This window comes from Gallinula chloropus (genome assembly GCF_964237585.1).
Source record: "Gallinula chloropus genome assembly, chromosome: 2".
NCBI classification, from domain to species: domain Eukaryota; kingdom Metazoa; phylum Chordata; class Aves; order Gruiformes; family Rallidae; genus Gallinula; species Gallinula chloropus.
The window spans coordinates 12,996,734-13,021,415 of NC_140086.1; the positions used below are offsets into that span (position 1 = coordinate 12,996,734).

Here is a 24,682-nt window from a genome sequence, read left to right on the forward strand (position 1 = left end):
TAGACAAACGTATAGATTTGCCCCCTCATTTCTTTTTTCCCCCCTCTCGTTCGGGTGTGCGGGCGTCTCTGCCCGGCGCCGGGAGGCGCGGGGCGCCGCGCCGGGGCGGCCGCTCGGGGCCGCCGCCACTGGAGGTCTCGGGGCCGTTAGGCGCGGAGATGGATTTTGCGGCCGCCGGTGCGTGGGAGGGTAGTGCCCGCTCGGCGCTCGGCCCCCGGGTGCTCCTCATCAGCGGCGCGGGGAGGTGCGCGTAGGGGAGAGGCGCCGGGATCTCCTTTCTCCCCCGTTTTTCCGTTCTCAGAGGTGTAGGTAGGGGTTCAGGTGTGTTGGTGGGGGGGTTTTTTCTCCCCTCCTTGTTGTCTGCCTCGGCTTCCGTGCCTCTCCCTCCCCTCGCCTGCTGTCGGGGTTTTTTTTTCCTTTGATTTTTGCGCGTGAGGTGGGACACCGAGGAGTCGAGTTTTTCTGCAGCTCGGCAGCGAAATTGCAGCAGTTTCTGCTGCTCGGTGTGCTCGAGCAGGAAAATGGAGGCTGTGATAGAGAAGGAATGCAGTGCGCTCGGAGGGCTCTTCCAGACCATCATAAGCGACATGAAGGTAAGAGGCTGAAGGGTCTGGGGGGGGGGGGGGGGGGGGGCAGGTGGGAGGACACCTCTCCCCACCCGGCCCGGCGAAACTTTGCCCCGGGAGATGCAGCCGCACCGGAGGGCGGGGGTGGTGGCGTGACCTGCCAGCCCACCCCGGCCCGGGGCTGCTGCTGCTGCTCCCCGAACCATGCCCGGCTGCAGGGTGCGCGTCCCGCCGGGGGAGCGGCCCGGCCGGTGGCTGCTTTACCCCGGTGGCCGGGGGCTTGCGAGTTGCCTGCAGGACACCACTTCTCCCTCCCTCCTTCGCTCCCTCTTTCCCTCCTCTCTGTGTTTCTCCTGCTCCAGCATGCCAGCTGTTATCTCCTACCAGGGTCAGCGTTTTCCAAACATGACTTTTTTTTTTTTTAATTATTATTATTTTATTTTTTCTCTCCTCCGCTTTCTTTTTCCCTGGTTTGGGCTGTGGGATCACTGGCAGAATAAATGCAGTGGGGTGGGAGCATCGTGTGGAGGAGCCGGGCACGGTGCATGTCAGCCGTGGGGTGGGGCTGGAAAGGGCACTCTGGGGATCTGGAGCCGTGCTGATGGGTGCTGGGTGTGGGGGGGATTAAATTCACGTTGGAGATGCTCAGAAGTTGAAGTGTGCGTGGATTAAAATTGCTGCTCGGTCGGTTATGTGGTGTTATTTTCATGCTGTGTATGCTCAGGGAAGTGGCATCCGCTTCTTCCCGTGGATGGAGGCAAAGCTCTCGAGTTACGGGGTCTCCCCGCTCTGCCAGCCCCCAGAAAGCTCCGGCTGTGCCGATGCCTTCTGCCGGGGATTCCTGGGAGAGAAGCGCTCCCCGCCTATCCTTGGCGGCCAAGGGCACTTCTGCGGGTTTTTCTCTGGGTGAGCAGATGCCTCCCGCCCTTCGCTCGTGGAAATAAATAGCGTAAAAGCCGTGCAGTGTTCTGCCAGTCATGCCTCCCCCAAAGGCCGGGGCTCGGGGCGTGCGGCCGTACTGCAGAATACTGCAGTGTTCCCCTGGACAAGGGCAGCTTGTCTTCCTCCTAGGGCCGGCTGGGAAGGATGCGGTTGTCGGGATGTGTTGAGGAAAGCGCTGGGTGATGGGAGGACCGCTGTGATTTAAAGGCAGCGACCGTGCGTGGTGCGCGACTCCTGGCCGGGGGCATGGGATTGCTTTGGGTGTTCTAATCGGTGCAGGGCTGATGAGCAGGGAGGGATGCGGGAGAAAAGAGCCAGCAAGTAGTGGTGGAGGAGGACGACGACAGGGTCTGGCTCTAGGAGGGAGCCTGGCAGATGTGAATGGCTTCTAATGGTTTTTAGGTTTGGGTTGGGTTTTTTTTTTTGAAGGGAGGGAAGTAACTGTTTGCAGTAGAGGTTATTTTTTTGGTGAGGGTTCATATGCACTTTCCTCTTAGGAGATTTTAGGAGATGTTGAATTAAAAGCATGGCTTGTCAAGAGCAGGCAGATTGCAGAGAGGAGGGGTGAGAGCTTGTGTGTTTGTGTGTGTAGCTGTCAAGACAATGCTGCAGTCCTGGCAGTAGTGTTCCTCGAGCTCTCAGTCCCCTTGTATTTTTAAGGTTGCACTTGAAAATAAAACACATACACCCCTCCCCCTGCAAAAAAAAGGCAGTAAATGATCACAGATCTTGGAGTCATTTAGTGGGCTGTGCAAGGAGCACACAGGAGATGTTCTGTTCCAGATGAAACAGGGCTTTGGGTTTCAGCACAGAGACATCAAATAGGTTTATTCTCAGCTTCTTTCTATAAGTGATACATTTGATACAATTGCTTTTAAGCACATCGGCCTTTGCTGTGTGGATTTATTTTTTTTCCTTTTCCTTACACATTGTTCTTGCATGGGAATGCTGCTCATCCAAAACATGTTGACGTGAGCTTATGGAGATGGGCACAGGTGTGAATATTTTTTCTTAATCCTCCATAGTAGTGGAACCTGTTCTGTGAACTGGCAATTACTGGGGGGGGGGGGGGGAAGAGAGGTTTGGAAAGGATGGCAGCAGATCTTTAGCAGTGTGGTGGTTGTTAAGGTTCAAAAACCTGCTCATTTGTTTAGCATGAGCAGAGCAGATAATTTTTACCTGTGGCTCAGTTCAGTGCAGTGAAGGCTGTATGGCTGCTGAGGTGCACTAGGCTTCTTTGTGAATTGTGCACAAAGGATGGTCACAATTTCTAAGAAAAAAAGTAGCTATTTTTTGACAGCTAATCATACCTTTAGTAGTAAAGTGAAAAATAGCATTTTAAGTGCTGTTTCACGTAGTCGGGTCTGTGTGGGCTGGTTTCTGGCAGAATCCTGGAGACATTGCGTAGGGGTCTGCCCACGCATACCCGAGTGCACTATCTGTGCCTACTCCTCATGGCAGGCTGTGATCAAGGCCCCACATGCCCTGCAGTGCTGAGGGATCTGCTGCAGCATCCGCCTCTTTTTTTCTTTTCTTTCTTTCCCTAAACTAAATAATGTGCAGGTTCTCTTTATCATATGTATTGCCATGCCTTAAACACAGTTGTGAGGATGGTAGGGTTAATCAGCAGCGTATGAAAATGACTCTGAAGTCTTGCCAGTGGATGCAGATGGGCTGCAGCCGAGGTGATGAAGATACAGTACGCGTGGACTGATTTTTCTCTTTGTTCACACTGACACAGAACTAGCTCAGGTGTAGCTGCTGTTAATTTTGAGCTCTCCTTGATCTCAACAAGGTTACAGAAACTGGAATTGCAGTCCCGAGTAATGTGATTGTTTCCATTTGTCTCCGTACTGTGTTAACTTTAAAACTTAATGAGGGCAATATATGCCAGCATGACTAACACATCCCATTTTTTTTGATAGCAAGGTTGTCTCCCACTGGCTGAGGTCTCTTGAACTGCCTTTAGTATTTTCTCCTATAACCACAAATCTATCTCCATCCCCTACCAAAAATAATTCTGTGGTTAATACTCAACAAAACAAGCTCTGAAATAATTCGACATCAAGCTAAGTGATTTAGGGAAATGGTTGTTATTGAGTTAAATATAATAAAACATCCCATTTACACGGCACTTCGGTGTACATCTGGAACTTCAGTCTCCTGATGAGCAAAGTCCATCTCCTCCATGTGAAACTGTTGGAGAGGGTTCAGAGGAGGCCACGAAGATGTTTAGAGGGCTGGAGCACCTACCCTATGAAGAGAGGCTGGGGGAGCTGGGCTTGTTCAGACTGGAGAAGAGAAGGCTGTGGGGGGACCTCATTGCAGCCTTCTAGAACCTGAAGGGAGCTTATAAGCAGGAGGGGATTCAACTTTTTAAAAGGATAGACAATGGCAGGACAAGGGGGAATGGATTAAAACTAAAGGAAGGAAGGTTTAGATTAGATATTAGGGGGAAGTTCTTTACAGAGAGAGTGGTGAGGTGCTGGAACAGGCTGCCCAGAGAGGTGGTGGATGCCCCGTCCCTGGAGGTGTTCAAGGCCAGGTTGGATGGGACCTTGGGCAACCTTGTGTAGATCCAGGCCTGAGGTTGGTGTCCCTGCCTGTGGCAGGGGGGTTGGAGCTCTATGATCCTTGGGTTCCCTTCCAACCCATGCCATTCTATGATTTTATGTAGAACAAGGGTGACATTTGAATTGTGTGTGGTGTACCTGGTGACAGGGGTGTTTGTGGAAAGTTCACAGTGGGAACTGTGCTCCAGAATTGTACTTTCATACTTCGAGATTGCCAGGTCAGATTAAAGAATCATAAAGGGGAAAAAAAGTCTGCCCATGCCATCCTTAAGTTTTTGTCTGTTGTCACAGCACTGTTGTGTCTCCTACTATAGGTCACTGAGTACGTGGCACTTATCTTGTATAATGGTATAAGAAACTAGCTTTTCCAAGCAATCAAAGTTTTTAAAAACAAAAATAAGCTTGTATGTCCCCTCAGAGGAGTAGTTTTGTGTGCCACATGCAAACGCTGTGCGGTTTCTCTTTGAACGTGATGTACTTTCTGTAGTTCCCTGTGGGAAGGGAGTATTTGATCTGAATGGTTTGTAACTCATTTCAGGCAATTGAGAAATGAAATGCTGTAATGTGCTGTTAATTTCAATATTTCTTGTAGTGCAAAGCAAATCAGCACAGATAGTTTTGGGGAGGGCCTGTTGTGAATGAGTTTCCAAAAGATCTTGTCTTCTCATGCAGAGCAGGTTCTCCTTAATGCTGCTTTTCCTTCAGTCTTGACTTTTACTTATCTTTCAGTTGCATTGTTCTCAGCTGCCTTAAAGGAAAAAGGAAAACCTTTCAAACCTTTGAAAACATTGCAGTTGGCAGTGTTTGTTTCTCCAGGCTTGCTGATGCTTGTTCTTTTCCTTTTTGTGTGTCCTTTGTCTTGTCTCTTCTGCCAGCAGGTATTTTGTAGGGTAGGGGCTTGCCCTATGTGTATGTCAACCAGCACTTGTGTGGTGGGCATGGAGTGGGGGGCAAGATGAACAAAGAGCAGTTGAGCCAATACAGGTTGTCTCTGACTTTGTTTATACCAAGTGGGATTCTGGGTCTGGTGTGGATTACCAATTAGTCTCCTCTCCCTGAGTGTGAGGGATGTGCAGATGTGAGTGGGACTGCAAACGTTGTCTCATTGGTGAACAAAAGCAAGGCTCCCAGCAGTGAGCTTTGAGGGAAAATTCAGAATTTCTTTTGAGTATGTGCACCTTATTTATAGTAATTTAGCTGAAAACTCAGTAAAACCAGCCTTCTGCTTTTGGCAGTAGCTTCTACCTTAATGTGAAAAAGGAGGTGAACCTTTCCCTTCACCCCATTGTGGCTGCTGTGGCTCTTGGACCAGAGGGTGGTGTGCCTCTGCTTACAGCCATGCCAAGCTCTGGGTCAAAGCGGAAGAGAGAGACATCAGCATACCAACATGAGAAATGCTTTTGTTTTTGCAGCTTCTTGTCTCCTGTTAGGAGATGACTGGTGAGAAGCGTTTTAATGTTGGTTTTTGTGGAAGATGGAACCAGGGGCTGGCCACATCAAGGATGAAGAGCCATTTGTTAAGTAGGCCTGATGTGCTTCTGAGGGGTGGCCATGTGTTATTTCTATGAATAATATAAACTGAGTGGAGAAAAGAGTATTTGTTGGAACAAATAGAAATGCTGAGACTGTTACTACAGCAAGTACAGCTGCAGGTCCTCTGCACTCCTGTTAATCCAAGGGACAGCCCATGTGTGCTGGTGAATCTGGGCAAATTTGGTTTACCCTGTCATGTTGTAATATGACAAGTCTTCTGCAGCTCTGCTTTATTTGAAGCTCTGTGGAGTTTATGAGTGTTCAGCTCTGATTTTAAGGTCTAGTTTCAATCCAGCTGTTTGGGATGATAACCGTTGGAAGGGAAAACAAATGCTTCGTGTGTGACAGACAGGGAGAGAGACTTGGAGAGGAAAGAGCAGCTCTGTCCTCCCTTTCCCACGCGTGCTGTGTTGCACTGGCATCTCCCTTGCTTGACAGGCTTTAGGGCAGCCGATCTCTTCCAAACCATCCCCTTCCCCCAAAAGTGTGAAATGACTTCATTTCTGCTGTGTGTGGCTGTCCTTCCCGTAACTTTTTTTCCTCTGTAAAGGTTTTATCTAAGCCCAAGGCATTTTGGCTTTAGCTGGCTGCACTGCTTTCTGCTGCCTCCCAACCTGCTTGCCCAAATGGTTGGTTGGTGTACACTGAAATTCCTTGTCCTTTTCTAAGCAGCTGCAGTATCTTTCTGTAAACATCTTGGGGGCTGGGGGGAGTGATTGACATGCAGCGAGGCTGAGTGATGGGGCAGGAAGAGCAACTGTGTGCCTGCTTAAATCCTGAGGTTCGTGTGGCAGGGCATAGCTGGGAACCTACAGATCATTTGTTTTTTAGGGATACATTCTTTCTTGATCCCCATACTCTTACATGAGCGTTAACAATTCATGCAACTGCTGAACATTGGCTAGAAGTGTGCATGAGGCTGGCTTACTCGGTGGCATAGGCAGGGCAAGGGTTTTTAATGTCTCTTAGGAGTACGCCTTTTGGATCTGGCTTGACGCCAAGAGCTGCATAATAGGGTTTGCGAGGTTGTAAGTGTGGAAGGAGTTGTGCAGCGCTGCATGAAACACAATTGACTGAGCAAATGTTGGAGGACAAGAAGTCTGTATAATTATAGGCTTGGTGCTGGTTAATGCCTAACAGAGGGTGATATTCAGGAGGGTTTGCTGCTTCCTTCCTCGGCTCTGACTGCGCAGGAGCTACACCAAACTCTTCAGGAGAAAATTATTAAAACCCCCAATTTTTTTCCTATTGTTTTCTTCGGAGAACAGAAGTTGCTCCAGTTGATGGAGCATTCCTGTGAATCTGGAAATAACATCTTCTGCTTAACAGCTGGTGTGTCTTCAGCCTCTGAAAAACATTAAGGTTCATGGGCAATGCAGAGACAGTATGGTATTGAAGAGTGGAAAACATTAACAGCAGAGAGCAGAACAGATTTTTTGATCTACCTCAGAGCATGGTAAGAGTGGTATTAACTCAAACCCAAAAGAGGCTACTACAGAAATACATTCTCCTATCGAAGTGTATGTCTTCCAGTTGAAAGTTACCTCTGCTTTGATGCTGTATGGTGCCCAGCACTGCCCTGTACACTGGCATCTGTGCTGACTTTTAAGGATGTTGATTGACTTCTTCCTGTTGGGCTGTGAGATAGCTTGAATGGTGAGATGTTTGGAAGGATTGGAGACAAAATGTCTGGTAGCTTTGTGGTCAAAACCATAGCAGCTTTCATCTTCAAAGTGTTCTGTGTGTGACTTAGCACCAAAGAATGGCTCCCACTTTACAGAAAGGCAAGCTATGGCTGCAGGTTCAGTAGCTTCTACTCCTTTCCCCTAGGACAAGAAGGGATTGAATGCATCTAGAGCATGGAGTTAATGAGGGGGGAGGGTTTTTAAGCTCCTGGTATAATACATCTTTCCATCCACACATACAGACCACTTCATTGTTACTGCTTAAGATGTATTGCTGCTCCCCCCACTCCTCCCAGTGATAATCCAGTGTTTGCAGGCAGAAGAGATGACATGTAGAAATGACCAATCACCTCACACCATGTGAGTCTTGAGTGTCTTGAACTCCTACTCTGTAACTGAAATTATGGGACATCTCAGTTTCTTAGTGGAGAAGTCTGACTAGAGCATGTTAACCATAGGCTGCTAGGTCATGAAGAATTTAGCCATCTGTCTTGTGAGGCTGTGTGTGAGCTCTGTATTTTTCACTCTTCTGGCCAACAACCCTGTTTTGTAGTTCATTTTAATTCTAGGATGCTAGCTGGTGCACAAACATAATTTAACAAATCACCTTGGATATTTTTAAAAAGAGCACTTGCAGGAACTTGTGTTGGTGTGTGCAGTGCTAGCAATGCATGTGTAGCCTGAGACATTTGGTTCATGGTAGAAAAAGGTTCAGATTTGTTCCCATTTTTGCCTTCCACAAACTGCCACCATGTGTCATGGGTGCTTTCTAGTGTGTCTGCAGCCCTATGTGCAGTGGCTTAATGTGGCATTTTTTTGTTAACAAGGCTTTATTTATGATGAGATGCCACCTAACAGAACCATACATGAACAAACCTCATTGATGCTCGTTGTCCATGAGCCAACCAAGTGTCTAGCTTGGAGCTTGACAGGGATTATTTTTCCTCTCATGAGTGAAATGAAGAACGTGGCCTGTGACAAGTGTAGTTGCACTTGGCTGCCTGGAAAGAGCCAAAGTTCATTAAGTACTGAACTTTGCTACCCACTTGCTGCCTTTTCCCTACTGTGGTACTTCTCCAGTTAACTCACAGCTTGTCAGTGCTTTGGCAATAAATACTGCTGCTTCTTGGGTCCCAGAGATTGTTTGTACAGTTTGTGTGATGCAGATAGTGCTGAGATCAAGCAGCGAATGCTCAGAGATGAACTTCCCCAGCTTCCTTGGTTGGGAAGAAGCAATGAGACCCTAGTGGTGGTGGCGGCATTGCCCACACAGCACTGCTGGCTTGAGGCTGTCCTGTGTTGGCATTAACTTGAACGAATGTCTCCTGATATTTTAATTGTCTTTGTTTTGATCCAGCTGAAATATTGTGGGTTTAGAAAATAGCTGCCGAGTATGCACAGTGACCGCCTAATGATTGAGTGGATGAAAGGTGGTATTGATGAGTCTCTGAGGAGAAATCGGCTATTCAGGCTGGCAAACTTGTTTAGACCTACAGGGAAGAATGTGGAACTAAATACTTCCTTTGGAAGACAACTTAATGTCCAGCTTTTTTTTTTTTAATGTAGCATGAGATGAAAGGTCTCCAGAAGCTGTGGCTAGTTGTTTCCCCCTGCCCTTGTGAATAACTTCCTGTGTTTAGAGAGGGAGAGACTGTATATTTATGCATGATGTATTTTCTCACAGTATGAGTATAACTTTTGTTTGCTAATTACCCAATCTTGGATTTAAACCACAAAGTGGCTGCTTTGGAGCTGAGTGGTTTTTGTCTTGCAAACTATGAAACTGGGCTGTGGACGGTGGGCCTCCTTGCTAGGTCTGTAGGGACCACAGGCTGGGCTGTGAGCCAGGATGCTGTGTGGCAACGACAGCAGAATGAGTTTTCACAGGTCCTTGCTGTGACTGAAGTCACAACCATGGGGCAGCTGGTATCCTCCACTGCTTAAAAATTATGGGCTAGCATGGTGCAGGCTTGATTATAATACAAATTAAAGACTCGAGCTCTAACAGCAGCATGGGTACCAGACGTAGGTTCCTTCTCCCTTTAAATGGTTAGCAAGGTCTAATAAATACCTATGTACTTGCTAAGAAGTATGGCATTTCAGTGCTCAGGGAACTGGGCATTCTTCAGAGTTCTTCAGGTAGTTTTGGGAATGTATAACTGGTATCAATGTGTGGTGTGTGTCCCCTTCCTCCCAGGGTGATTACCCTTTGCTGGACTCTTCTGATTGGGTTTTAGTCTTGACTTTCTCAAGATACTATGCCATTATCTGTTTTTCCTTGATGTCCTAATGCTCTGTTTAGACTGGAAATGAAACAGTTTTGAAAATGCTAAACAAGTGGTTCTGTGGTGCACAGAAGAAATATCTAGTTGACAGGATTTTTTTAATAGCATATGAAATGTCTTCAGTAGTGTTTTGTTGCATAATTTGCAGTGTTGTGATAATATATCACCTTGTGAAAGCAGAGCTTGGCATGCCTATTTATACTGTGCATGCTGAGAGAAAGTAGTTTCTAACCCTGCTGTTCCCTAAATGAGTGGCAGAAATAATGGAAATAGGTGTGTGGATGCAAGACTTTGATTTTAATTACCCCTGCTTGCTTTCTTGAAGGGTAGAAAATGACATCTTCATCTGATCTTTGACATGATTTTACTTTCACTTACATGCACTATAATCTCTTAAACCCTGAGTTTGTATCTGTCTCCTCCTCCGTTCAGTAATGTGTGTGTTCAGCTCTTGCTGTGAAATCCTATGAAGTTCATGCCTTGTCTTTTGCTGGTGATGACTTCCATTCCTGGCCTGGCAAGCATTCTGCTCAAGTTGAGAGTCCCTTCTGCTGCCTCAGCTAAGCACAAACTTTCTCTGTGTATGGCAATACCTTTAGCATGGAAAGACAGAAGGGATTTTGCATCCAGGCAGCCCTTTTCCTCGCTTTATGGGACTATTATACTTTCCTAGAAGAGCTCTGTATAAAGGTGCTACTCTTCTTTAAAGAGTTGCAGTGAAAGAAGCTCCCTGACGTTTTGAGTTGTCCATTAACTGTCCGACCTAAAACTTAGTTGCTCCAAGTTAAAATAACTGCTTCTTGTCCTGCACCACTAGAAAACAGATGATGGAGAACATCAGCTTATGGAGTGCTCTTTAGATCAATATTGGGACTTTGTTGATTCAGTTTTGGCTTTGAAATTAAGAAATAAGCCATAGATGTAGAGGGTAGATTCAGATTGAACATGAGAACTCTTTTATGATGAGGGGTGGTGAGGCTGTGAAGCAGGTTGCCTGGAGAAGCTCTGGATGCATTGTCATTGGAAGTGTTCATGTTGTGTTTGGATGGGGCTTAGAGCAACCAGATGCAGTGAAACATTTTCCGGCCAGTGGCGGGGTGGCTGGATTTGATGATCTTTAAAGGTCCCTTCTAAGTCAAACCATTCTGTATGTTTGAAAGTACATGAAACCAAAGTAGTCATGGAAGAGCTGTTGTGTACACCTCTGCATCCCCATAGTGAAGCCGCTCTTGACAACAGAATTTGTTTTGGTCTGGTGAAAGATTGAGAGTGTTCCAGTGAGTGACTGGGGGACAGATGCAACTTAGAAACCTTCATGATACAGATTCTTGGATTGTTCTTCTTGGGTTGTTTTGGGTTTTTTTAACCGAGAAAGGGGCAAAGGCAACAAGTCTTAGCTACTCTTCTCCATCCAAAAGGACTTTGTACAAGATGATGTTGATTCTCTGCTCGCTTTTGTGGCTTACTAAAGGACTAGGCAATCCTCTTTGTGAGTCATGGACTTGGGGCGATCTGTGGATTGCACAGGCTTAGTGTTTGTTGGTGCTTTAACTCTTGTAGTTATGGCTGGCCAAGTGCCCTTTTCCCTGGTCAGTTACTGATTCTTTTAGAAAGGAGGAAAAGAAACTTCCAGTCCCAGATGTTAGCTGGGAAGGGAAATTGATTGTCAACCATTGCTTCTTCCCATGTGTTGAGACATCTGTGTCCGGAACCCTTTTTTTGGGCTGTCATTGTTTTCCTGTCCTCTACCCTTCCACTTTTTCCTGTTTTTTACCTGTTGAAGGCCCCCTGGAAAATTGATAGTCTCTATATGCAAACCATATTTGCTTATCCAGACCATTCTTTGTGTAACATCTGTGACTTCATATGGTGTCTAACATAATAAAGTCTCTGCTACTTGGAGGTAGTGTAGCAAATGCCACAGAAATGAGATGTTCATAATAACTTGATGAAACTTAAAAGAAGTATTTTGCTTTCAGTATAATTTACTTTGCATGGCTAGGAGGAGTCGTGCAGGAGCACAGAGTTACAAACTTTGTTCCAAAGATAGATGTATGGCATTTGGATGTGTACTAGGGTGTGAAGCCTGGTAAGTGATGTGTACTTGCAGCTTGGCTTATTTGCTGGTCATAGCTGAATGTCTGCACTTGTGTAGGAGTCCTAACTCCTGTAGCTTGTGTAGTGGTTTTTTTGCCATTTTATTGAAGTCTGCAGATACTCATTATTAAGTACTCTTCTTGAAGGTATATACGGCTATTGCTTTGATAATTAATGAGATGAAACCACAGCATTGCCCACCTGGTCCTTTTCCTTCCTCTTCAGTTGGAGCAGGCAAAATTAGATCCTGAATTTGCTTTATTTTAGAGCAGTGCTCTGTCTCTCCCCACACCCCAAAAGTTTAGATGGGCTGTTGCTGGGAACAAGATAATAAATTGTTTCTGCTGCCTTTGTACTTGTTGTCCCAGCAAGAACTGGTAATAGGGCTGAAAAGCCTTTCTGATAAATGAAAACCCTTAAAAGAATGCTGTCAAGGGCTTTTAGAAGATGTGATATGTCTCGTCTGTAGGAGTCGGGGTGTATGGAAATAAATTATTAAAGGAAGGAAGTGTCTTTTCTCTTAATGGGAAAAGAAGAATCATAACTTCTTAGCAGAAGGAATGACAGAACAGCTTTAAAATGTCAAGACTGCTGATACTTCAGTTTGTAATCTTAAATACAACAATCTGGGTTCCCAGTCTTGCCATTAGATGTAATCAATAACAATTTCAGTAAATATGACCCTTTACTGCATGTCTATCCTTCCTTTATTGAGAAATCACTGAGTTTCTCATCTAGGCCTTTTCTTCCTTTCAGGCCAGCAATCCTGCAGGAGGAAAGGAAATAACAAGCTTAAATAATTCTCTTGTAAAATTGTGTTTGTGCAGGGTGGCTGTGCTGGTTCAGAGGAAAAGAGGGTTCTTCATCAGTCAAGGGTTTAAATACTCCTTATAAAACTGCCTGTTACTGAGCATTGCATGCTCTTCCCTGGTGTATTGGGCTGACCTCAGCCAGGTCACTGTCCCTCTTCCTTCTTAGAGTGACAAGGGAGAAAACAAAGTGAAAAAGCTCATGGGTTGACACAAGGACAAAGAAATCACTTACTGGTTACTGTGATGAGCAAACCAGACTTGACTGGGGAAGATTAAATTTATTGCCAATTAAAATAGATTTGGATGGTGAGGAAAGCAGACAAAAATTAAAACATCTGCCCAAGTCCATGGGTCTGGATGTTGGATAGAATTTCATTGAACAAAGAGATGCCTCTCTCCTTCACACCCCAGTGGCATGCAGGGAGGACCCATCCCTAGGAGCTCCCTGTAGGGAGAATGCAATTGGGCTGGATGCTGCCTGGTCTGGGTGTTGGTGTCTGGCACTTGCAGGTGCTTTGCCAGCTCAACCTGGTGCCTTTCAAACACGGTGGTGCCTGTCCCTGAGGGGAAAGTTGTTTCATGTCCCTAATTGTGGACTGGCTAAGTTGGTGACAGGCACGGGGCACCATTTTGTTTTTCCGCCCTGAGGCAGAAAGGCAGTTCCCTGCCTGTGTTCAGAATAGATTAGCTGGAGCTGAGCCCTGGGATCAGGTGACTAATCACCTATAAACCGACTAATTAAGCAATAGGGTAGGATAATGGCATGTTACGGCTTACCAGTGACATGCCTCCTTGGGCGGGTGGGCAGGAGGGCTGGGCTGTGCCAAGCAGCTTGAGGGGACTTGGCGCCATGAATGCTGTATGCTGGTGGCGAAACACCCATTTCACGGAAGACATGTCAAATTTCTTCATCCAATGGTGAAGAAATAATTGGGCGCAACATTATTTTGGGGGAAATAGTCCTTAGATTAAGCCATTAACGATTTTTAAAAAAACCCACTTAAACAAATGCACACTGAGGAGCTAAAAAAAGGATTTGTGACCCAGATTCCTGTAGTGGCTCTTCTCTGAGTGGGGCCGGAGGTGGAGGAGGCCTGCTGCTTTCACAGATAATGCTGGGACCTGAGTAGCCCTGACATTTAAAGGGGGGAAAATTGATTTCTTTTATCAGCCAGTTGAAATCAGAAATTGCAGAAGGTGCTAAGGAAGCTCTGGGAGAGATAGCATTAAGAATATGGTGTTACTACTCTTTGAAAGTGGCTTTACATCACAGAGCACTTTGTAGGCAAAGATGTCAAATTCCACTTGCTGTTTGTGTTTAAATGGAGAAAATAACACGTGTTGAATCAAGTATGATGTTTTAATAGCTCTTTTAGAATGTGGTTTCCATCACTGTTAACGTTTCTCTTGGTGGTCACTTTGATGAAGCCAAGAGCTATTAATGCAAACATGGAGGTGAGACAGGAGCAGCAGCAGGGCTGTGTCAGCTCCTTGATTTGTTCCCACCAGCATCACAAAATGGCTTCCTTGCTTCTCAGGTGCTGGAGATGGGATAAACCCCCAGTTATTCAGTCCTGTGAAGTGGTAGGTCATGTGCATTTCTGCTGTAGGTAAGAATCAATGGGGTTTTGGTTTCAGCAAGTATGTAGTAGTGGAAGTATGTTCTGGAAAAGCTCAAAGGCATAACAGAAATTGTCCAAGACTTGAATTGCTACGAAGAGAGAGATAAGCTTGTGGTCAGGGCTTCAGCGGGGATAGGTGAAAGCAAGTGCTAGTGGAACGCTGATAAAATAACCCCCTCTTAATTTTCTGCTTGAGTTTGTTAGAGTTGCAGAAAAGGGGTAAGGTACCAGAAGCTGAGCAGTTAATGCATGAATTCATGTCGCTGATGCAAAACTGCTGAAAGGTTTTCTTTAACAATTGCAGAATAAACCAAATAAAAAAGCAACTCAACAAAACCAGTTTCTAATTCTGTGGCATTTAAAAAAAAAAAATGCTGCACTCTTTTAGTGTTTGGAATTAGATCAGGTACTTCTGGCTAGTGCAGGAGTTCCTGGGTGAAGAGACTGCAACTGGTCTCAACCAAATACAGCAGACAGTTTAAGTGAGCTGTTTAACAGCTTGTTGAAGTAGGCTTGGCTTGAAAACAACAACACTTTAAAGACAAATAATAAATAGTCGTGGAAATGCTTGGTGACTATTCCAATTTTGCTTGCTTTGTGGCCAGGAAAAGGTGCTTTCTTCCTGAGCTGTGTTTTGATGGTGTGTCTTAAGCTTCCCTGTGAAGCAGTGACACCAGCCTTGGGTGTCGATCTCCTGCGTGCGATCAGGCGCGTTCAGCTGGATAACACACTGCTGAGATGGAAACATAATCGGGCTGCTTCAGAATCTCCTGCTTGCTGGCCTGCATTTTGCTCCAGAATCCAGTAAAGCCTTAGGCCCTGCTGTTAATTGCCAGGGCTTTTGGGGCTCCTGGCGTACGCATGCATAATGGATGTACCCCACGCAGGCAAACACTGAGATGGTTTCAGGGTAGGGGATTTCATTTAGAATAGGTTTAAGGAAATGGATTTTTTTTTCCTCTTTCAAATAATTTGCGTCTTGCTTTCTTTTCTTTAAATGTCTGACAGTTTTTGCTTAGCACAAAGTACTTGAATATTCTAGGTCTCGCCACCCAGATAACTGCTATTTTCTGTTTCCCCTCTGCTTGTCCCACTGGTTTCCTTGTGTGTAGGTATAATGAGGTTTTATGAACACCTGTTTTTTGTTGGAACTCTGTTTTTTGCAAAAAAATCTGCAAGTGTTGCTGAAAAATCTGTAGACTCCCAGTCACTACCCTTGAGAGTGGCCTTGTGGCAGCAGCTATTGCGCCAGGGAGTATCATGGCACTCCTCAAGCCCCTGTGTGCAGTGATTGTGTGGGAGATACACATGTGACATCTCTGCAAAAACACTGTATTTTGAAAAAATATGATAAATAGGGAATGTAGAACTGTGACCAAGGCTGGAGTCAGAAGGGTGGCTTGGAATTTGCTTTTTGTTTTAACTCCCAAGTCTCATTCCAGTGGATCCTTCTGTGATGCATGGGAGCTGCCTTACCAGGTTGTATTCCAGGAGCTGGAATATGGCTGTCAGCTTTTGGGGAAGGGCTGTCTTTGCCCTGAACAAGATGTGACCTCTCATGGCAGTTTGGGAAGTGGATTTTGTTTTACAAGAAGCAGAGCAATTTATTGGGTTGTGTTGAGTTTTCCGCAAGCAACTGCAATTGCTCACAATCCCTTCCAGTTGGAGCTGGGGTAATGTTAGCCTTGAGGATCTGCCTTATCTGGGTTTTATTGTGTCGTTGCTCTGGTAACAGCAAGTCTTATACCTTTATTAAAGGAAGCAGGGATATTTTATTTTACTCCCTAGACTCCAATCAAAGGGAAATTTTGAGGTTTTTCTACTGAGTTTTTTGCTGTTAACAGAAAACTTGCGGTTGCTCTGCGGAGAGTGAGTTAACCTTTCTTTGGTCTAAAAAAAGATGATTTCATTTTTACCATAAAAGTCTTCCTATTTTTTTTTTTAACTTTGGAAAACAATGATTAGAATTTGGAAGAACACTTCGTGTCCATATTGTAAATGAAAACCTTGGCTTTTAATTGAATTTTAAAATTGGGGAGAAAGTTTCCTGTAAACTTGGAAGTCAAGAAGGATTAGACCTTCTTAAAAACTTTGAATATGCTCAGTGCCACGCTGCTCTATCGGCTTCAATTCAGAAATCAGCACCAGATCATTTGGCACTGTGTTGGAATCAGGTCTTGCAGTTGTAGGGCAGCTGTTGGGAAAGTCTGTCATCTTATGGCCACTGTGCCTTTTTTGTCCCTGATTACTGAGTTACCTTCAGACACTGTTTGAGGCAGTCTCTTCATCAGCTCACACCTTTATTTTGATGGCTTTTAAATTTTATTTCTGTTATTTTAAAAAAAAAGAGCATGTGAGCCTGGTAATGACCCAAAGTATTCATTTACAGAAAAGAAATGGGATGCAGCTTCTGGTTTTGGGAACTTCTCTGAACATGTTGTTGCAATATCCTAACACCCCACTTCTCAAGGGGTTTGGGTTTGCTGTATCCATCTAAAGTAAGGTGTTTCTTTTCTCTGCTTTGGTGGAAATCCCTCTTCTCCAGTGTTTCTGTTGGGAAAATCTGTAAAGCCTCCTCAGAGGACCTGCTACTTTAATCCCAGTTCAGAAGCAGTTGATGCCCCTATCTGCTTGGGACTGGGGTTTTAAAAATGTGAGTGAGAAGTTGCTGGGAAAATAAATTTTGGTGTTTAATGAGTTAGGACTTAGTAAAGTCTTAGCTATTGCTTTACTTCTAGCTTTGTTTGTGCTGTAGTATCAAAACCAGAATGCTCAAATTAAGTGTTCATTATTGTGTTTTGTTTTTCTTGCAGGGCAGTTACCCAGTGTGGGAAGATTTTATAAATAAAGCTGGGAAGCTGCAGTCTCAGCTTCGGTAAGTTCTGTGGTGCGCAGTCACCATGCTGTACAAATCCTTGTGAAGCATGTTGTAATGAAATTGTGCCTATTTCATACTCAACACCCATATTTGTAACTTTTTAACATCTACTACTGCTCTCTTAATGTATTCAGAAAAATAAATCATGTACCACCAAATACAAAATAAGCTCATCTTCATAGCTTCTGAGAGAAAATTGGAAAGATAGTTTAGTGAACACATTTGGAGTGAGCCCTCTGTCCTTTATATTAGTGTAGAATTCTGCAGGTTTGTATTAGAACAGGGGTTAAAATAGTAGGATATCTTTGGTAGTCTTTCTTCTGCCTTAAAAACAAAGGGAATTCCTGTGCCAGATTTTTTTATTGGTGACTATTAAAACTTAAGTTATTGGGGTACAGTTTGTATATACATGCCACAGTGGCATTCTGGATGCCAGAACTGGACCAATTCAGCTATCTCTAGAATTCATTCACTTGTAAAACCTGTTTCTGCTAATGCGAATCCAAGTTCCATTTCTTCAGAACTCTCCCCAAACCACAGGCTCTGCTCTCTGGAGCATTAGTGGGTTTTTTTTTCTCTGGAGCAGCAGTGGTAGCAGGTATTGCAGTTGGCAGTGTGTTTTGAGGTTCTGTATGGTGCAGTGAACAATTTCTGAAGAACCTAGCATTAGGCTCACTTGCCCTAAACAGCTTGAATATGCTGTTCTGTCACACAGAGCCTGAAGTATCACACTTGCATGTGGTTTTTCCTTTTCCAGCAATCGCATCTATTGAGTGAGTGTGGAAGAAGCAGAGGACGTAGAGAAAGAAGAGAAAAGGAGACCTTTTCCTAGCCCTTTGTATTTTATTTTAAACACAGGCCTTCTGGGAAGGCATGAGGGATAGTTTTGTTTATTTCCCTGTCCTGTGGTGTGGCATTCAATCAATGTTGTGCTTTTCTAGCTACAGGAACGTGCAAGCAGGCAGCTTGAAAGCCTGTTTTGGAGGATTTGCTGCTCATTTCTAGCAAACGTGAGCCTTTTGCCACTGGTTCATTTTTGTGTGCTCTGATAAAAGAGAGCAGATGTCATCTGAGCTGGAGCCAGGTCTTCCTGGATCCTGTTACTGGAGAAATGGAACTTTGTTATTGGCAATATAATTAATAATTAACAACATGGTACACTAATAACAGCATGACCCACAAGTTTGGAAGAGGAAGAACACACTGTTAAGTAAAATCCTGGAAAAGGTTATCTGGTTCCAGGTCTCAATACTGCTAGCTAGCTGTCAGATTGGGGGTGTTTTTTTGCCTTCCCTTTAATCTCCTGGGCATGTGGAGAGTCCTCTCAAGCTGTTCTTTTTGTCTCCGAATCTTTTGTACTGTTAGTAGGCCACTTACTACGCTGCCAGTTATGTCCTCTGTATCTTGAGCACATTTGGACCAAGACTTGCATAAAATCTGACCTAATTAAGCAGTCCTGTGGTCTTTTTGGCCAAGGATCAGCTTTCCTCCAGGTCTCCTGGGTGGTTGTTTTCTTTTTGAGGGTAACGAGGAGCTCTTGAAACAAAGTGAAGCTGATGGTCCTCCTTCAGGATTTTGCTTGGAGAGGCTGACTTTTATAATCAGGAGAGGAAATAAGAGTTACTGTTAGAAAAGATGTGTAGAAACAGAACCATGAGGTAACTGTGGAGAGGGCACAGTTTTGCCTTACCTGTATAGCCCTGGCCTACTTTCACTTAAATTGGGTCAACCAGACTATAAACCATCAGAAATCTGGTACTGACCTGGAGCATTTAAGGCTCCAGGGTCTGCCTATGTAGAACAAACGTGTTCTGGAAAACTGTAACTCACGTTTACCATCCACTTGAACAGATGTGTGGTCTGCATGTGCTTTCCAAGCCTAGAGGGAGATGGAGCCAGTGGTGTTGACGCTTTAGGTTGTGGAGTCCCCAGAGTTAATGGGGTATTTCTTAGGAAAGGACTATCTTGGAGGAACACTGAATTGGAAAGGGGGTTTGTTTTGGGTGGTTTTGTTTGTGTGTTTTAAGTGGAGATTTTTTTCTTTTCCTCCTTTCCCATTTACCTGAGAACTCCAGAGTTCTGATATCCAAGAAATTTCTATTTTCTGTTTCAAGGGATGCTCGTGCTCCTTAGATGAGAAATCTGGGGATGTGTTTGGCCAGGAGCCTAGATAAAAAGAAGGTCCTGCATGCTTATTCTTAAGATACACATGTTCCCTGCAAATAAGTGTCTGTAATTTGTACACTAATGGGTGCAGTATAATGTGTGTTAGATTTGTTTTTCATGTTTGACTGCTTAATATTAGTTCATCAGAGGAAATCAGCTAGAAGGGGGGTGGCTGTGCTCTTTTGAAATAACACCTGTCCTGCGCAATTCACAGCACGGAATTAGCGTGGCTGCCTCCGAGTCCATAGTGCGAACACAAAGCAAGGAAGGGATTAAGAAATGAAGGAGGGGAAAGACTAAATTCAGATATAAAAGAGGATATTTTTTTTGTGGCCTCTGCAAGTTCACAGTGGTATTCTTTATAAGCCTAAATGTTTTTGGCAATAATTAAATAGGCAGCAATGAGAAACTGCTAATGTTTTGTTATCTGTATGCATTTCAGGACTACAGTAGTAGCAGCTGCTGCCTTTTTGGATGCCTTTCAGAAAGTGGCTGACATGGCTACTAATACACGTGGTAAGCAGATGTGTCAATATTGAGTTTAACAGAATGCTGGGTGGTTTATACCATTTGTCGTAATAAAAAAAGTCTTACTTGTTACATTGACAAGCAGATCTGTGAGACATCTGTTAGATGGACTTGCACTTTGGAAAAGCAGCACATGAAAAAGGAAGTGTCTTTTCTTAACAAAAAAAAATAATGCAGGAAACCTGTAATTTAAATGTGTCATCAGTCATGTGAGCACTTAATTATCATTTGAATTATATGTTGATGAATAATATTTTAGAAAGCAAAATTTACTGAAATCTGTATTCACCGAGGCTTCTGTATGCTAAGTAAATGCAAAAAGCTTGGTGCTCAGCTGGGCTAAGAGTAGGGTTGCTGAAGGCAGAGCTGATACCAGATGATGCTATGGCCCTTGGTGTCTCTGTGTAATGATGGTAGTAGCCTGTACTGAGATCTTTGTGGGAAGTCTTTACTTGTTCTTCCTCTTCAAATCTGATGTTATTACTGGTCAAAATTAATTTTCCTGGGCTGTGAGCTTCTCTGGGTAACGGTTTGCACTTGTTGGTGAGTAAAGAGGCCAAAATAGTGCAGCTGGTGATCTGTGCTATTTTTGCCAAGTTGGCTGCCAAGTTGGAAAGAAATAAAAGGTGGCTTCTCTCTGATGTTGGATGCCCAGTGACCAGTGCATCTTGTGCAGATGTCCCTGCAGCACTAGGGCATTCCCCATGGTCACTGTGTCCCTGGGCTCTGTTGCTGAAGAGCAAATCCAAGGTGCATATATCGAGTGAGTGGCTTTTGATCACCTCCAGCATTAGAGGTTTTGAAATGTTTAAATCGTAGTATGTCCTCGGCATTTGACTTGGTAGCAATGTTACTTACTCTCCACAAAGAGCGTGCAGGCTCAGCCTGACTTCCATTTCCCTCCATTTCTGGCAAAAAAAGAGTTAGTAGCAGCTGCTGGAGCAAGTATCAAACCACAGACTGACAAGGCTAATATTTATATTCTGATAAGAAGTTCCTCATTACATGCATACCTTCTGTAAATTATGGGTAATCTACTCATGTAAAATAATAAACGTGCCAGAAAGTGGAATAAACTAAAGATGAGACTCAAGGCAGGACTTAACTTGGATTTATAACATGTCTTTCCTTTGAGCATGCTCTCTTCTGTCTCTTCTTCCCTCCGTCAAAGTAGACCCTACCAAAATCCTTGAGACTTGTCTTCTGGCTGTGCTGGCAGGCCAACAGAACTCGCATTCAGATACCAGAACGACTGAAGCTCTCTTACTCCCTGACAAAAATGGCTTGTATGGGGTTTTGAAGGGTATTTAGCACTTTCTGCTGTGTTATTTGGACCGTGTCCAACAAGCATCGTTTCTTGTCTCTTATCTCTTCAAACACATCCTTTACAAAAGGAGCTCTGTAAATCCAGGCCTGCCAGATTTGTATAGCTCCTCTGTTCTGTCTTTTTGCCTTCCCTGACTGAAAGGATAGAAGGGAATTTTGTTTTTATTTTTAGAAAGTGATGTTCTGGACAAAGAATCAAAATTCCAAAATAGCTGGTTCTGATCTGCCTCCCAACCCAACTTCCACTCATGCCCATTCAAGTATTTACACATAAGTAGCCTCTTGCCTCTGAGCATCTCTGAGGTTGCACATTGGTCCTTCAACAAATATGAGTCCTTCTAGCTTGCTGTGGATGGGGATAAAAGCTTGGCCCCATTGAAGATGATGGCAAAACTCCCTGTGATCCACTAGGACACAATTTCATAAAAATGTATTTTGCTGTTAATATAAACAACCTTATTCAGGATATAAAACCCCAAACAGACTAGGGGTCTTTATTCTCTGATGTGTGGATTTTAATCAGCTTCCAGTTTTCCCTTTGAGGAGTTACATAACTTGAAACAATGTTCTTAATTTTTGTCTGTTAGTTATCTAGATCATGAAATCACATGTTTGATGTTTAATCAAACACCAGGCTGTGCTTCACACTGTTCAGAGGGTTCTTAGTTAACAGGTAAACCAAAGTCAGCAAAGTTCACATTCTGCTTCTGGGGATATATAAGACTTGTGCAGGATTTTCCATGACGAAGGCAAGGAGGGTTGGTGTATTTTAAATCACAGGGCTGGTTTGTCATAGCACGAGCCAAATGCTGCTTCTGGGAACTGTATATGAAAATACCGGAGCAGATCCTTGTTTTGGAGGGACGACATTAGTGCCTTGTAGGATGGCTGATGTATTGTGAAGTTGGGTGCTGCATTTTATTTGCAATTGCTTATGGCTTTACAGAAAGTGGCCTCTTATTTTCAAGACCTGCTGATGAAAGTGTTTTATCAGTCATCAGAAACACTCTGGCTACTCTTCAATCTGTTTTCCATCAGCATGCATTTTAAAAGAAGAAAAAGTGTTTATATGGTTGTACATGTCCCCACACATGCAAGAGGAGATGATTACCTTTGCAGTTGCAGGGAGAGTTTATTTTCATCAGTTCCAGTCTTTGTTTCAGCCGGTATCTTTCTCTACTGCATGTGCCATCACCACTGTTCCCAAACATTGGCTTTTCCCTTCTGATGTGTCCTTCTTTTTGTCATCTACTTCCTTCTAATTCTGCCTCGGTAACCGCGTCTGTCTTCGCATTGGCATTCCTATTTGAAGCTCACAAAGAGTGTGTAGTTGAAGATCTGCTTATGGTAAAACTGTGCTTGGATGAATTGGATAACCTGGTGTGTTTTCCTCAAGTTGTAACTTTTGAGGTAGGAAGAGCCCTGAGTGTGAAGCTCCTGGTGTTTTGTGCTGACTCAGTACACAGATGAATTTCCTGACCAGCTCATATCAGCTTTTTCTTCCTCCTTTGCTGCCTCTCTGTTTAGATGCCTATCAACCCAAAGTTCAGTCACAACCCATCTCCCTGTTCCCCCTTCCTGAAGTACAGTTCCTTCAGTTCACTGCTTTTGCTTTCAGTCTGACAGGGAAGATCGTGGGGAGAAAGTAGTTCTAATGCATATAGTACTGGAAGCTTTTATTTCGGTGGGTCTGATGATCTGAAAAACATCCTTTGGCTGAGGGACTCTCTCATCTCACATTGTCTCATAATGTTTCCTATATAGCAGTGTGGGTTTTTTACTGGCACCAGTGATCTTCAAAAACAAAATTCCTTCAAATGTTTTGACTCTTAAGCTCTGACAAGATATGCGCATCTATCTAGCAGTGTGTATTATTTGGGCTGCATCTGTTTGGCATGCAGCCTGGCAGAGCTTGTTAGACTGCAGTGGAATCTCATATTATTTCTCACTGTGATTATTAAAGAGAACACTCACAAAATACTAAATAGGTACTTCAGGATACATTTAAACCTTGGTGAGGTTTCTTTTTGGGGAGGTGTGTGCATGTAAGTTTTAATTCTGGCTTTTCTCATATGGCGTAACTCTCTTGGTATCTGAAACTTTGAATTAACCACATCAGTTCTAACTGAAGCAAGAAAGAGGTTTGTCTATCTTCATTTAATAGCTGTTTAACTGATATTTTGTGCATTAAAATTTTATTCTTATGAAAGCAAGAACTGTGCATCCCAAATATAAACATATATCATGTGTAAACATCGTGTAAGTCGGCTTTGAACAATATGTAAAAAGACATGTATGTGAATTGCTTTGCTTTTTGAAAGCTAGTGTTGTTCTGCCTGTGCTGGATTTGAATGTCCTTTGTAGGTAAGTGCTAGAATTCAGGAACTTCAAAAAGTAGGTGAGAAGAGTAACTGTCCTCCTTGTGTTATGTGGGAAACTATCGCAAAGACACACACGCGATTCTTCGACATCTACTTAATACACCTTCAGTGGCTTCCAAGGAGAAAAACCTGCCCCAGTCTTGCCTACCTGCATCGTCACAGGTGTAAATTAAAACTTATGGAAAGATCATCTAAAAAGCTTTGATTTACCCTGGTGCTTAAAATAGATCTTCAAAGAGAGATAATGCTAATGAAGCAGCTGATATCCGCTCTTGTGGGTTTTTTGGCTTTCACTCATACTGGAGGGTTTTACATACACATAGGTGTGTTTGATATTAGCAGATTAGTTCAGTCGCTTCAAGATTCATTTCAGTTTCTCACACAACTCTCTGGCCAGTTGGATGCCACAGATTGTAATGCTGTTTGAAGTAGTCTTGTTTCAACTTGGAAGTACCACTAAAGGTATGTTTTCTCTTCCTTTGGTAATTCTGTCATGCTGGTTGGTGCTATTTATGTTTTCCATCTCTTTCATTTTACAGATGTCTGAGGGGGCTGTAAGGCAGTGCAGAGCTACTGACAAGAGTTGCAGGAAATACTGGTTGAAGGCGCCTGGTGGGCAGAGAGGGTCTGAGGTTGGGGAGGGAATTGCTGTGTGTAGTCAGTCAGCTACAAGGGAGGCCTGGAAGCAAAACAGGCTGAGCCTGCATGGCACACAGCAGTGACAGGGTTCTGAAACTGGCATAGCTGTTCAGTGTTGCCCTTTTGAGGAGCAGGATATATCAGCCTGGAAGAAGTGCTGCATTAAAGTTCCTGTACTTTTTTCAGGCCCCATTAAACTTTATCAGCATGCAGGAATGTGAATATAGCTGAATGGTTTTACTTACCAAATGGAATCTGATTAATATCCGTGAGTGCCTGCCTTGGGTAGCTCTTGTACTGCAATGTTCAGTGACTGCTCTTTGTGTTTAATAAAGCTGCTTAAAATAATACCTTTGCTGCAGATAACGTGTTCCTGGGCAGTCTCTGCATCTGTGTTGCTCCAGGTATTTTGTGAGTACACCTTCAGGTAGTCCTTACTCCGGGTGTTTCATTGTCACCTTAGCTGAGATATAAATGGTATGTATTGAAGTGGCTTTTCAAGGTGACAAGCTGCACAAAGTGTTGCAGTGCTGGAATTAGCATCTGTTATCTCCCAAGTAAGTGTGCTCAGGCCTTTGGAACCACTATCTGGCTCACTTCCAAGAAGGCACAGTGTGTCCCCAGGGATAAATCCTTGGTGCCACAGCGA

The 24,682-nt window shown here is 44.0% G+C and overlaps 1 protein-coding gene across 1 annotated transcript in view; it reads left to right on the forward strand.

The window, feature by feature from the left end:
- Nucleotides 1-318: 318 nt before the first annotated feature.
- Nucleotides 319-24,682, forward strand: part of MTSS1 (MTSS I-BAR domain containing 1) — a 128,189-nt gene continuing 103,825 nt past the window's right edge. The window contains exons 1-3 of the mRNA XM_084260145.1: nt 319-593; nt 16,929-16,990; nt 19,602-19,675. Of these exons, the coding sequence (XP_084116271.1) occupies nt 522-593; nt 16,929-16,990; nt 19,602-19,675 (208 nt within the window). The 5' untranslated portion in view covers nt 319-521. The remainder of the gene's footprint in view (nt 594-16,928; nt 16,991-19,601; nt 19,676-24,682) is intronic.